A 14,638-nucleotide genomic window follows, 5' to 3' on the forward strand; every position below is an offset into this window, starting at 1 on the left:
CCAGAATGCACAGCACCGCAGGCCACTCCCACTAAGGTCCTCTGGTTCAGAATCAGAAATACTTTATTAATCCCAGAAAGAAATTTGATCGTTACAGTTTCTCCAAAATATACAATATAGCAGTAGAAATATAGAAATAAAAACATTTACAGACATATTTACTTCAACACTTAAGACCATTTCCTCAACTGATTCAGAGATTTCTTCCAGAATTGATCTTGGAAGTTCCTGGCAGAAAACAGACTCTATGTCTGTGTCCATAGGCAAACAGTGAGAGCACCGACACTACCAGTCCGCCCCAGCTCAAGCCGGCCCCGGCTCCTCGTCCTCACCAAGCAATATAGCAATATAGCTGCGAGATGGCTACTGCCAACAGGCCGGCAACCGGTGGCCAGCGGCGGCCCCGGCGGTCAGCGGCCACAGCAGCCAAAACACAAAACCGGCCTGTCGGCAGCAGCCATCTCGCCACTATATTTATATTTTTTCTCCATTATCAGCTTTTTCCATAGAGCCTGTTAGCATAGCGTCCAAGCAATATGGCAGACATTAAGGTTCCCACCCACTGATCTGTGATTGGTCTGTAGCTTCAGTGGTCGAAAATAGTAGTTGTAGTTTCACCCTGCTAACCACAACAGCGTCCAGTGACGCAAAAATCGTCATTTTGCGTCACTGAAAGCTCCTTTTCAGACTCAGAAATACAAAGATTTCCCATCTCAGGGGGGAATGAGGGCGGGATGCACGACCATTCAAAAATACTACCAGGTTTCTAATGATACAAAGCTTCATGCAAATGGGTGAAGTATCCCTTTAATCGTTAATGAGCTTCATGAATCGATAATAATTATAATATAATTATAATAATAATATTATAATAATATATTTTTATACTTAGACGTTCATTTGAATAATCATTATAAGAACATATAACTTCCGGTAAATTTGGTTTCCATTAACAACATTTTGGTTACTTGAATTCAGTTTAACCAGCTCAAGTCAGCTGACCTCATTTGCTCCTGACTCGAAGAGACAAGACAGCCATCTCTGTTGTTATCTCGTTTTTATTGATTGATCTGTTATCATGTGCAATGCCGGATTTGTAAAGACTTTGAAACTTCTTGCCACTAGGCGGCGCCAGTGCACCGCGCCACTGACATGCCTGTTTCTTCTCAGGCTCTCATTGGCTACAGTACTCTAGAGTAACGACGAATGGAAGGTCCTAATTGATAAAATAAGGTGTCAATTAAAAGGTCAGAGGGCATGATGAATATAACACACAGATACATTTTTAGACAGATGACACTTTATTGATGCAGAGGGAAATTAAGGCATCCAGTAGATAACAAGACACACAACATAAAACAGATATTACATCCATCAACAACTGCTGTGATATATATTAGAGATAGATAAATAAAATAAAAGGATATATCCTATAAAAAGCACACTTACACAAGCTCTAAAATATAAAGAGTTAACATATAATAGGCCAATATATAATTTGATATTTAGAGTCTAATAAGTAAGAATGGAATAAAAACGCTATTTATCATGCAACCGTCATTTTTCTCAATAAATTAGATTTTTAACCTTCTTATTCTTATTCTTATTTAACCTGTATGACAAGATGTAGTTTAACTGATGTTGTTCAGTTAGAGTTTTTCCATGACCATTCAGCCATCTGTCCTCTCATGCAGGACCCCCAGCTACAGTTTCTGATCAGTGCACCACGTGTCTCTTCATCCTCCATCACATCAAAGCAGTCTTTGTCTGCCCGCCCTTTTGATCTGCAGCTCGGCATTGATTTGTCGGAGGCCTTTTAAACACAGCACAGAGCTCCTGAACCCCCGTCGCATCCGAGAAAGTCTACACAACGGAGGAGGAGACTCTACTCAAGTGCTCATTGTTTATCACAAGACTTCCTGCAGATGTTCCCACATTCACAAATCTAAGCTGTTTTATAACCGTAAAGAATTACTTTAATATGATGCAAAAAGAAAACAGGGAAGCCTGTGCCACCATGACAGGAAGTAACAGAGCTGAGAGTTGAATGAATGCAGCTACTATCAAACATAAAGCTTTCCCTCAGTGGTAAGTGCACAGTACAGACTTGGCCACTAGAGGTCCTTTTAGCTGCATAAATAAGCCTCCTGTGTCAGGTTCAAGTGCAAGTGATTTATAAAAGCTGGTTGTTGTCCATCCAGCAAAACACAAAATCAAATATCTTCAAATTTATTCCCAGATTGACTCCTAAAGTGTATTTTTTAACTGTGACTATAATAAACAGATACACTGGGAAATTGTTTGTTGGTGTGAATGTGAGTGTGGCTTGTTGTCTGTCTCTAAATGTCAGCCCTGTGATTGACTGCTGACCAGTCCAGGGTGTAACCCCGCCTCTCGCCAAATGACAGCTTGGATCAGCTCCAGCCCCTCACGACTCTGAATGGGAAAAGCGGTAGAGATGGATGAAATTTGAAATGACTTTTTTGTTTTTGTTATTTCTTTTTGTTAAAAAAAGCATGCTTTAAAACGTTTTGATCATCACCATCAGATTCCACGTTGCAGTCTGACAAGAAAAACACAATATGTCAGTAAAAACTCCAAACAATGGAGCGCCGATGGCTGAGCAGTTAAGTCGTGCCCTCAGATCGGAACTGGCATTTTAGAAACCTGATTTTAAGTGTGTTTATTTGTTGCAGTTTTGTACTTGCTTAATTATCTCAGTACATTTTAGCCCTTTTAGACTGATTTTAGCAGTCTTGTATTTATCTGTCCCCTGTTTTTCTTTTTGATTTAATGTCTGTTTTCTTATTATTTCTGTAATGACTGTATGTAATTGTAAATGAGGGTTGCCCCTGATGATCTTTCGAGCATTAATAAAGTTTGAATGTACAGATGCTAAAGTCCTCCAACCAGGAGGCCCGGGTTCAGATCTGACCTGTGGCTCCTTTTCTGCATGTCATTCCTCACTCTCTCTCTCTCTCTCTCTCCCTGATTTCCAACTGTCATGTCTAAATAAACGAATAAAAGCATCTTTTTAAAAAAACCCTGAGAATATCTTTAATAACATCGATTAACTCTTTGAAGAGACAAAAATGCAGGATTGCAAGCTGCCTCCAAATGACTACTTCAAAAGAAACAGCACATTCTGACTACTCCCAAATGTTTGCAACTCTATGCTAACACTGAACTGTTAAACCTGTAATTTAGTTAACAGGCACTGTGGTGTGTCCAGGACTCTGTTTATCTTAAAGCTTTTGGTCCAAGTTCACGGACACAGAGCTCTCCTGCAAATGTTGTTGTTTGTATTTGGAAGTCAACAGGAATAATTTACCATCAAGTAGCTTCTGTGATGTTTCCCTTGGTTTCCAGACAGCAGATGAAAGAAATGAATCACAGAAATGTAAACACATTTTTTATTAAGTAGGTGCAATGTCCCTCCAACATCCTCACAGGATGTCTTCTGTCTTATGTTCACTGCTCAAAAAAAATCATGTGAATGTAAATATATCCGCCGTACAATGGTCATGAAGTTAACCAGCAGAGGCTAGCATGATGTACAAACCTGAGAGCGCTTTAGATGTCTCCAGCTGTCTGCAGACTATGTCTCTCCTCTCCCTGAAGTCAGCACACAATCTCAGCTAAAAATATTGACACTGTCTCCCATTCTAGGAAGTGGCTGCCCTCAATGAATTGAGCCCTTGTTCCTTATTTATTTGTTCTCATTTATTTTTAGTAACTGGAGCTCAAAATGGATGTGTTGTTGGTTTAGGTGTGTCAGCGAATGCAGGATGCTATTTCAACTCTGTTTTGCTGCAATCCGCTCTCTCCACAAACACCTCCTGAACCTGAGACTGGACAAAAAAAAAAAAAAAAAAAAGCTGAGATAATCGAGTGGATGATGAAATGTTGCACCCACAAGTCAAGATTTGTTTTGTCAGCCCAATAACCTATATGTGGGAGAGCTTCAAAGACAAATCAATAGTGGACAAACTCTTAGCTTAATGCTAACATCAGCATGCTGATATTTCATAATGACAATGCTAAGGTGCTGATGTTTGGCAGATAGCGTTTATCATCTCAGTGTAGCATGTTAGCTTGCTATCATTTGTTTACAACATAAAGTACCACTTTTGCTTGTTTTTGGTCATGAACCGAAGTATTAGACAATTGAAAACTTTGATCTGAAGTTGATGGTCTATAAAAAGGTGACAGAGTGACATATGTCAGCATCATGTCGTTGATGAAGGAGAAGAAAGAGGATCTCCAATCTATTAGCACTGATCATCTGGGAACCATAAAAGAGGTAAAAGCACTTTGATCTGTCGGTCTTTCTGAACTTGGCCTTTTGACCTCTTTTATCGTCGATTTATCGTCTGGGTACCATGAATTTTGGATAAATGTAATTAAGCTGTTGCTTGGATCATTTGATAAAACAAAAATGTCAACCTCATGGTGATACTAGATGTCAGAAGATCAAAAAGTCTGTAGAGTTCATCCTCTGTAGGCTTACAATTTCTGTTTTAGGTTTAATAGTCGTCGTTGACAGAGATATGTTGCACCTATCTACCTTTTTATTTCATTTGACATGAAGCCGCACAGGTGAAGTAGATTCTTTGTGGTTTTGATACAGCATGTGATGTCGTGCAGACAGTTGTTTCTACCCCTGCTGATACATCCGTCTGTGCAGCTGTCCAGATAAGTATGTGTGAACGAGCGTCTGGACGATCCGTGCTGTTCTGTCGATGCTGTAGACACAGCAGTAACCTCAACCTTGTGTACGTCAGGAGGTGACCTTTTGGCGAGGGCGATGTCCTTATCGTCGGCTCAGGGTGTTTCTGTGGCAGCACGGTGGGATTTTCACACAGCGAGCCGGAATGTGTGGAATTCCAGGTGTCATTTTAAGGAAAACATTTTGGCTGCGGCTGGAATTATTCCTGCTGGAGGAGCGCTGGCTGTGAATGTATGTTTTTCCTACTGTAGGTGTTTCCTTTAGGATCATATCTTGACACATCAATCACATAAATGTCAGAAATATACACACGCACAAAACGCTTACACAATCAGCGCCCTCTCTCCCTTCCTTTGGAAGTTTCCAGTCTTTGGGTTTTTGATTCCACTTAAGCACTTTTTGACTTTTGGCATGCGGAACTTCAGTAATTACTGTATTTAGTCTCTGGCTGGAGTCTAGGCGGGATTTAATCACGTCTCAGTTCTTAGTTTTGGATATATTTAGACCGCTCATTACCATTTAAGTCATGTGTTACATCATAGAACAGCTGTGTACCTGTAGTATTTCCTCAGAAGTTGCACAAGAGCAATTTTCACAGGAATCGCCTGGCCATGTGAGAAGTGAAAGTGGTCTCACTGCCTGTAATTATATTGTGTAATTGTTTGGCATATTTTCCAAATGATTAAAGGTTCACCCTTCCGTCTTGTCTTTTTCCTCCAAGGAAAGGTTTCATGACCAAGTAATTCAAAGCCTCTAAGGGAAAGAACCATACAGTAGGAATCTAGTGGTTATTAAAAAAGGAGAAGTCATTAAAGGCTTTATGTGCGATTTTTTGATCCAGCAGATGTCGCCCTTGAGCACCAGCATGAAACCAAAACAACTCGCGGTGCATTGTTGTGTTAGCATGCTAATGCTAGCGATCTTTATTATGCTCGTATCTTCACACTGCATGTAAATTTACCTGAAATGAGCGTGATGAAGAAACACAGTTAAGCAGTGAGTACAGTATGTTATTCTTCTTTTCTCTAGTCCCTCAATTAAACAACTTTTATACGTGAGGGGAGGAGTCAGCCGGCTGTCCTGGCGATGTAAACAAACTGAAGATATGACTCTGAAAACTCTGAAAACATCACAGACAGTGGGACTCGGGTGTTACACCCATTGTAGACAGTCATGACTCACAGAGTTATTTTCAGAGGATATACTTGATTTATATTACATTTAAGTGTGAAAAATCACATATAAAGACTTTAAGCTCTGATTATTGGTTTTGAAGCCGATGTAAAAAGTGGCATCATCTGCAAAAAGTTATCCCTTCGAGAGAAATCTGAGCCGAGGAAAAAAACAACAAAACACAAAATCAAAGCACATGGAACAATAAATAATATTGTGTTTGTTTAGTGTGCTGTGAGTGGATCAGGACAGCCTGTCTGTGACCTCTTCTGGGTGTGGTGGTGGCATCCAGCGGTGCCCGTCATTACATTTCCACTCTGAAATCCTTACTGGAATAATGAGTCAGTATAACTCAGTACATCAACATCATGAACAGACTACATCTCACACATGCTTTCTGACTCAAAGCTGCAGAGCTGAACCACTTGCATGCTGTTTGCTATTTCTGCCCGTTCTTACAGTCACGGCCAATCTGCACTCAACACCGAAAAAAAAAGAAAAAGGATACCTGCGGATCTGGCAAAGTGAAGCTGCAAATGACTGGAACTTTCAGTGACACTCGGTGCCAAAACCTCAGACACACATTACTAAATGCATTCAGAGCTGTTCTGTGTGTTATTCTCATGTCAAATACTGTGCTGGGAAAAAGATTTTGAGATCATTTGTGGCTATTTGAACCCACAGACTGTTTATTCTGACTCACTCTCATATCAGTCACAGCTTGTTGGCTCCACCCAAAACCACCAACTGGCAAACTTTAATATTGTCTGGTTTGCAGAGGTCACAAATGCCAAATCAACTTAATAAGAAATCCGATTTGTTAGGTAGATAAAAGAAGTATTTCTGGGCTTTTTGAGCCTTTAATGGAAAGATAGGACAGTGGATAGAGTCGGAAATCAGGGAGAGAGAGAGAGTGGGGAATGACATGCCACAGGTGGGATTTGAACCTGGGTCACCCGCTTGGAGGACTACAGCCTTCATACATGGGACACTAACTACTGCACCACCAGCACCCCATAAAATAAGTATTTCTTTAAATCACTTTCAGATTTTTATTCTACATTACCAGCACTGATTTCTATGAATGTAGTTCTTCATCCATTAAAGACTGTACATGAGTCTTATTTTCACCCTGAGTCATTTATACAAACTTAACTGCTCGGCACAAACAGGGGGCAGGTGTGAACTATAAGCCTTCTAGCCAGAAGCACACAACCAACCGTCTCTTCTCTTGGGTAATTACAATTCATCCAAAGAGGTGACTCCCAGGGTAGAGAATTTAATCCAACACATAAGAGCCACAAACTGCAGTTCCTTAAACGGCCACTTGAGGCTTGCTCCAAAAGTGAGTCCATCTCATAGACGCCTTTATTAAAATGCTAAAATTTACAGAAGCATTAAAACTGTTCACAGCCTGGGACAAAATACAGTTTTGGTCTTCTTACGACCCTTAAATCTAAGACTGGTTTGTAAGGAGGTTGCTACTAAGGTTTGTACTTGGGACAAAAGGCGCGAAAAACAAGCATCCTGCCAGATCCATCAACCAGAACATTTCACTGAACAGACATGAGATGTGACAGTCAGGATCCAAGGAGAGAGAGTGATCAGGCCTCCTAATGTCAACTTCAATCATCACCCCAACCTCACATACCTGAGCGAGAGAAAACAACAGCAATGAGTTTAACAGGTAAACATAGACACATTATGACCAGCAGAGGGCGACAAACGTAACCGATTAGAGTAGATTTTTGAATAAAATGAAGGCCTAACAGGAAATGGTAATAACAGTCACACATTTTCAACCTGTTAAAAGTTCCTCATGTTTTTATTTAAGGACATTTACGCAGCCTAGAAATGCAAGACGGTGCTGCTAGCTGTCTACCAGATGTAAACTGAGCCAATCGAAATAACCAAACTCAACATCTTTGGTATTTGTCGTCAGCCCAAATACGGTCCCTTCTGGCTACAAGAAACCACGATGGGGACTCTTTGAATCTTATTCCATGAACCAGCAGATGATGTAACGGTGACTATGTCCATTTTTTAGATACAGTCATCCTAAGAGGGAAAGTAATGACTGAAATTTCATACCAATCCATTCAGTAGTTGAGTCATGCCACTAAAACCACAACATCACTACGACATCATTGTTGGAGGAATTGTTACCCAGTACTCATGAGTCAGAATATGTATCATGGCTATCCATTCAAGGGTCAATGCATGGATTGGTTGGTTTCTTTCTGGACCATATTGTTGAGTCCTAGAAGACATTCAATCAGCTACTATTACCGGTGAAACTATCTTTCAAAATCAAACTAACAAAACAAAATAGCTGATTTTTACATCTCTAGGCGATGCATAACCATAGCACGGTCTCCTGTAAGTTTCCTTTCTGGTCTCAACCAACTCTGAGGTATTTTTGGATTGTTGGACAACTTTTCCGAACATGTGTAAGACATTTTTGCTCCACAGTTACAGATTTCTTGGACGGATTTTCCTTTCTTTCACCACTTAGATTACTGAATTCTTTTGTAGCATTTACAGAACAAATAATATTTTTATAACTCTTTCCTGCTGTTTTTGCGTTTGCGAATCAACAAGGAAACCATTGCTCTTTCCTACATACCATCACATAGCAAAACAATATTCACCCAGACTGAATGAGGGTCATTGTACAGAACTTTGGGGGGGTTTCTTCCGAAGTGTCCGCTAGACGTAAGAGTGATACATTACTGTCTGAGAGCTCTAAAACATCTGTCTGCTCTGGAAAAATGTTTAAACCTACTGGCTCTTCTGGCTTGGATTGGCAGATGCTGCATGATTTGACAATGACTGATACTGCCTCAGTTCTTGATGTTATTTCTTGGCTAAATCTTTAATGAAGTATGTCTTTGTAGATCAAGTCAAAAGCTGTTTAAAAACAGATCAAATTAACCCTGACATCCCTCATTTAGTGGTTTGTGGGATGACGTTTTGAAACCTCAAATTTGTCTCCATCTTGTTTTCTTGAGCACGAAAAGACCATATTTACATGAGAGGGTGGAGCTTAAGGGGAGTGAGTGGTACAGCTAAGTAATCAGCTAATGCTAGAGCTAGCCAGGTTAGCTAGGTGCATCCAAAAACATTCCTGGTAACTATGATAATTAGAGAATCTAAAATCTACAAATTGAGAAAAGGAACTGATGGCTTTTTTACGTCATTGGTTTTCAGCCAAGTGCTAAACGGCATTTCACAGGTTACTTTGATAGCGTCTTGGCTATCACAGGAAGCCATGCCCTAAAGCTAACCTCTACTTTATTGTCCATTTAACTCATTATGGAACCAAAATGAACATAATTCATGTTTTGTAGAACATCTAAAACTATCTATGGAGATCATAAAGTATGCAGATAAATGCTAACCGAGGGAATGAATCAGATTGAAAGTCCATTTATTTTCTCTTATATAATGGACCACCTTTTTTGAAACAGGTGAAGTACTACCTTAGGGACATCTAAGTGTGCAATATTCAAGTTCAAGAAATATTGCCTTACAGACGTATCCTATCCTATCCTAGTCTAGCCTAGCCTATTTTCACCTTCTAGATCCAGTCTACTGTTGTTGTTAGAAGCCCAGGAGGCCTTGTCCTGGCAGCAGAAGCCAGGCTCTTGAGTAGACAGAGCTCCCCCAACCTACAGCGAGGTGATCGGGTACTACTACCACCCAATGTCCCTGACGCCCAGCCACAACTGTTGAACTGTGTCGCCCCCACAACCTATGCCGTCCTCATTCCTGCACAGCCTGCTCCGACCTCCACCTCAGCGGCAAGGAAGTGTGGACAACAGGAACAAGAGGAATACAAAGGAGAAATCCTTTCAGTATCTTACCCCATCTCCCCCTATCCAGATTTTTCTTTTGTAACATAACAACTAGTAAGGTCTTTTACCTGCTCTTTGTAAAGTGTTTCGAGATAAGAATATGTAACGAATTGGCGCTAAACAAATAATGATTGATTAATATTGAAAGTCCACTTCTTACACCCAATTAGCTAGGCAAACAGATTCTTTGTTAAATGTTCCCCATCAATTTTCTTACCATCAGAATTTCCTTAACACAGAAAGGCTTCTTCATCCAATATAATACCTCACATACTACTTCATAAATCCATGTTTGTTACGTACAAATCATCAAAGCAGCCGCAGCAAAAGACAGATCTTTTTCCAAACAAGTTTACTTCAAAGTGGAGCTTTTTGCAATCCTTTCAGTCTGTGTCATTCTTGGAGAGCTTGGAAAACACATGGAGCCGCGGCCAGGAAAGCATAGTTGACGGAGAACTTTGAAATTGATGCTTTTGCAGTACATCTACTACCCGTCTAGCCACCTGGAGCCCACCTGCCGGGGGGCTGGACGCACATACTTTCCTTTTCTCTATCTTTCTGTCTGTCTCAATCTATTTATAACTCTTCACTGGAAGTCTGTGCTGCCCACCCAGCTCTGTGAGAACAAGCTGATGTTGAAATTCAGGAATCTAGTGTTACATTTGATGGAACTTGTTTCAGCGTGAATGGCTTACTTTCTGTTTGAGTGACTGCAGGTTTTTTTTCTTGAAGTGTTTAGATAAATGACGGCATCCTTGAAAAATCCTGCACGTAGAATAAATATTTAGATTTTGTTTAAAATGAAGTCATTGTCTTTAAACGATTTACCCAAACAATATGCTGGATTGCAATGTCCATCTTTGTGATGGATAAGCACTAAATTTCCTCTAGCCCCACCACGATGTTGACATTTCAGGTTTCAGTTTCATGTCTTGACAGAACTTGATGAATTGCCATGAACGTTGTTTCAGATATCAATGGGCATTTAGGATCATACCGCTGACTTAAAGGTCCAGTATAGAAGATGCTGAATCCAAAATTATTTAAAAAAAGAATATAAAAATTATTTGATGTTTTCTGGATTGTATAATAAACTGAAAATAAGTATTTTGGTAACTTTACATTGCTCTCAATATGTACAAACTGAACCAGAGTCCCCTTGGTGGAACCCCCTTGTTTCTACAGAAGCCCAGGCAAACCAAACACAAGCAGTTGATCATATCTTCAGGTTTTTCACAAGTCTTGAGGCAAATGTAAGTCGCCATACGCTCATTTCAAGGTTCATAATTTACAATTTAAAAAAAAAACCATTTAATTTCTCTGACCCTGCATGGTGTCTGTGAAAACCTTCAGCTCAGCTTCGTTCTGACAATCACACCAGTCCAACAAACTGGACTTTAGGGGTCAAAGTTGCTCGGGCGCCGTACAGATTGTCCAGTGTGAGTGTGCCTTAATAGATGTAAAGCTCTAGCGACCAAAGCCATTGTCCTATAACCATGTTTATTTTTGCAATATTTTATTATGGGACCTAATTGGGATTCCTTGGCTTTTGCAGCCAGCCTCAAGTGGACAATCGAGGAACTGCAGTTTTTGCCCTGTAGCCTCATGTTTCAGCACTTTTAAATGGCCACTATGATTTTTGGTATTTGTTGAATAGATGTAAAAACTACTTGGTTAGCTTTGGGATCTATGAGCTAGATTTTGGTAGTGAAGGGGGTGTGTTTTGTTGTAAATGTTGTAAGACTTGTTGTAAGACCCCCCCCCCCCCCTTTCAGGCTTCTATTTCAATTCTCATCAGAGGAAAAAAAGCTTTAGCTCTCACAATAAAGAGATCACGCTGATTCATGTTCATCAGACGTGCTGCCTTTACTCCATGAAAGCCACAGAGACAAGAAGTGTTTCCTGTCTTCTAAGTCACGCTAAAGTTAAACATTATGGTTTCAGAAAGTATTTTAGGTTCCAGGAGGAAATATTGTTGCAATATCTGATCTATATCTGTGCTTTCAAAGGATCAGCTCCTATAAGAAACTGACCGTACAGAGAGCCTGTGAAAACATCAGCAAGTTTAAAAATCTCATCGACTTAAATCTGAATCGTTTCCCACAAAGCCCCATGGAGGTTGTCTAACTTACAGACAACTGAGCTAATGTATTTTTCTCCGCTCAGTTCGTGTTAAGCTGTGTAAACTTAGAGCGCCACAAGACTGGAAAGAGAGGGAGGAGGAAAAAAAAGAGCGGAAAGACAGGGGGGTGGAGGTGTGTGTGTGTGTGTGTGTGTGTGTCTGGAAGTGGAAATGGGCAGCAGGGAGGAGGAATGTGAAACATTTCTGATGCTGGTCCTGTGCCTGTTTACACGGCAGTCAGCCTTGTGACATCACAGTCCAGACTTTATAAATGTCAGCGGGCGAAAGAATGAGCAGCGAGCAAACAGCTGCACCGTCACAGAGGTTAGAGAGAGACACACCGAGCTCCGTCAGCAACACCAGCCCCCATGGACCGCCTGCTGTGTGCCTGTGTGAGAGCTCTGGCTGTACTACTGTGCCTGGCTGCACAGGTGAGGCCTCTCGCTTACTTAACAATCATCTGATGATCTTAATTCAGGTGCTGTTTTCATGAATGAGAGTCTAGTTGAGGATGCTCAAATAATGATTTCCTGTGATTTTTATGGGCAAAGTTTCAGTCTGGTTAATTTCTTTATGGGTTAAAGATATTTAAATGATGAAATCTGAAATATCATCTTATGTTGTCTGAATCTGAACTAAAGAAGACTTATGACGTTTAGCATAATGTATGGACATAAATAAGTCAGACAGAAAGTAAAAGTTATGCAATGTGATTAATTTGAACTTTTAATAGTCACTTTATAGTCTAAATCTAAATTGTTTTAATGATTCAGTTACAAGTTTATTTGTTAATCAGGAGTCTGAAAAATGTGTGAAAAATTATCATTTCAGTTGACTAATGCCCAAAGAGATGAACTTAGCTTCTAACTTGAAGCAGATTTATTTCCTGCATAAGAAAAAAGTCACAATAATTAATAATTCAGATGTCTTTACTACAAATAAATTACTGCTACTACTACATATTTGGATGAACTCTTATTCCACCATATTTTCTGCATATTCAAGGATGACCTTTTTCTCTTCCTTACAATCCACCTTGTTATTTTTCTCTTTAGTTTAAAGCTTTTTAAAGGGAAATCTTCTGTATGATGTGTGTTAAATTTGCAGAGTATGTTTGTGAGCATGGGCGTATTACTGGGGGGAAACATGGTGACTCTTATTGGCTCCTCTCTTACTGTAGCTATTAATGTAGAGGGAACATTGGTCGAATAAATGAACACAACTCTTAACTTTTAAAATCTTTTTTTTTTGTAAAGAAACCTTTAAGATGCTTAAAAACCTTGTTCATAAAGATGTATACATTACACAGTAAAATTAATTTTTATTGTTTAATTAAAATGCAATAGTTTTTTAAGTGGTAAATGGACTTGAGCTTTTATAGCGCTACCAGTTCACACCCTGATGGCAGTGTAAAGTGTCCATCAGAAGTAACTAATCCCATACATACACATTCATACACCACCAAAGCTATAGTTATTGAGAGTAGAACAATAGCAGAATTTTCAGCTTCAGCACAATACTAGTTTCGTTACCATGGCAACAAAAGTAGAAGTCCTAGACACACAATACAAGGTCATTTCTTGTTTAATTCATTATAAATTGCAGGCAAACTCCTGAAAAACAGTTGCAATGTTTCGATACCAAAACGTTGCCAATGTTTTCTTGAAATTAAGACCGTGTTCAGGAATTTGCCTGCAATTTCTGATGGCTTCATTCCTCTCCTTAGCAGCTGTCTGATGATCATTAGAAAGACAGATTATGTCTTATTAAGATGTGGTGGAGGGGCCCGATGTGATATCTTTTTGTTGGGCCCAGGTATCCTGGCAACGCTCCTGTTTGTGAGAAACAATTGCTGGTCTGTGTTTCTTGACAGTTTAATAAAACAATGAAAGGAATCTTCTGCTACAGACACTCTGGACTCGTTCAGATCTGGCTTCGTGTTTTGGCTCCACCAGATTCATGTAATTAGGAACAGTGGTTTGGCCCGACAGCGCTGGATTTTGGCCTACAGTTTCTGAAAATACCAAAAATATTTTCTCTCGTTCTCATGTGAAAATATAGTCTTGGAGAGCACAACTTGGAGGATTCTGATAAACATAGCAGCAATAGACTTTTCATTTATGGGGTTTCACAAAAAGACAGGAAAATTAAAATAGAAAAGTCTCAAATTCATCATCTATAACTCAAACTATATATTCAAACAGTGCAGGGAAGAAGGACTCAAATAAAATCATGGAAAGGCTTTTTGATTGAAGTGTGTTTTCAGAAGGGTAGCTGTGTGTAACCATGGTTACGATCATCCTGTAACATGTGTTCTGTCCCTACAGGAGGTGTTGTGCCAGCAGTGTGACAGACCCTGCAGCTGCCCGGGACCTGTCCCCCAGTGCCCCTCAGGAGTCCCTCTGGTGCTGGACGGCTGCCGGTGCTGCCAGGTGTGTGCTCGCCAAAAAGGCGAGCCCTGCACAGAGAAGTTCCCCTGCGACAGCCAGAAAGGAATCCAGTGCGACTTCAGTGTCAGCCTCCCCGGAGAGGCAGGGGAGTGCGTCAGTAAGTAACTCTTTTTACAACCAGGGCGGTCATCACACAGTGACTGTATATAAAGGTGTACAACACAACTCAGCCCCCTCAATTTACAAAGATGAAGCCAAAACATTGTTGTTGATTATTTGCTGCCAGAATCGGCGCAGTATGTAGGGATTGTCTGGAAGAACTGCGGTATTGACGTCTAGTGAAAACACACATTTACAGTAACTTACC

At 40.2% G+C, this 14,638-nt stretch overlaps 1 protein-coding gene across 1 annotated transcript in view; it reads left to right on the top strand.

The window, feature by feature from the left end:
* The first annotated feature begins 12,071 nt into the window (after positions 1-12,071).
* Positions 12,072-14,638, top strand: part of ccn5 (cellular communication network factor 5) — an 8,673-nt gene continuing 6,106 nt past the window's right edge. Inside the window, exons 1-2 of the mRNA XM_020650294.3 lie at positions 12,072-12,312; positions 14,209-14,428. Coding sequence (XP_020505950.2) covers positions 12,250-12,312; positions 14,209-14,428 — 283 coding nt within the window. The 5' untranslated portion in view covers positions 12,072-12,249. The remainder of the gene's footprint in view (positions 12,313-14,208; positions 14,429-14,638) is intronic.

Source organism: Labrus bergylta, chromosome 12 (genome assembly GCF_963930695.1).
Source record: "Labrus bergylta chromosome 12, fLabBer1.1, whole genome shotgun sequence".
Lineage (NCBI taxonomy): Eukaryota > Metazoa > Chordata > Actinopteri > Labriformes > Labridae > Labrus > Labrus bergylta.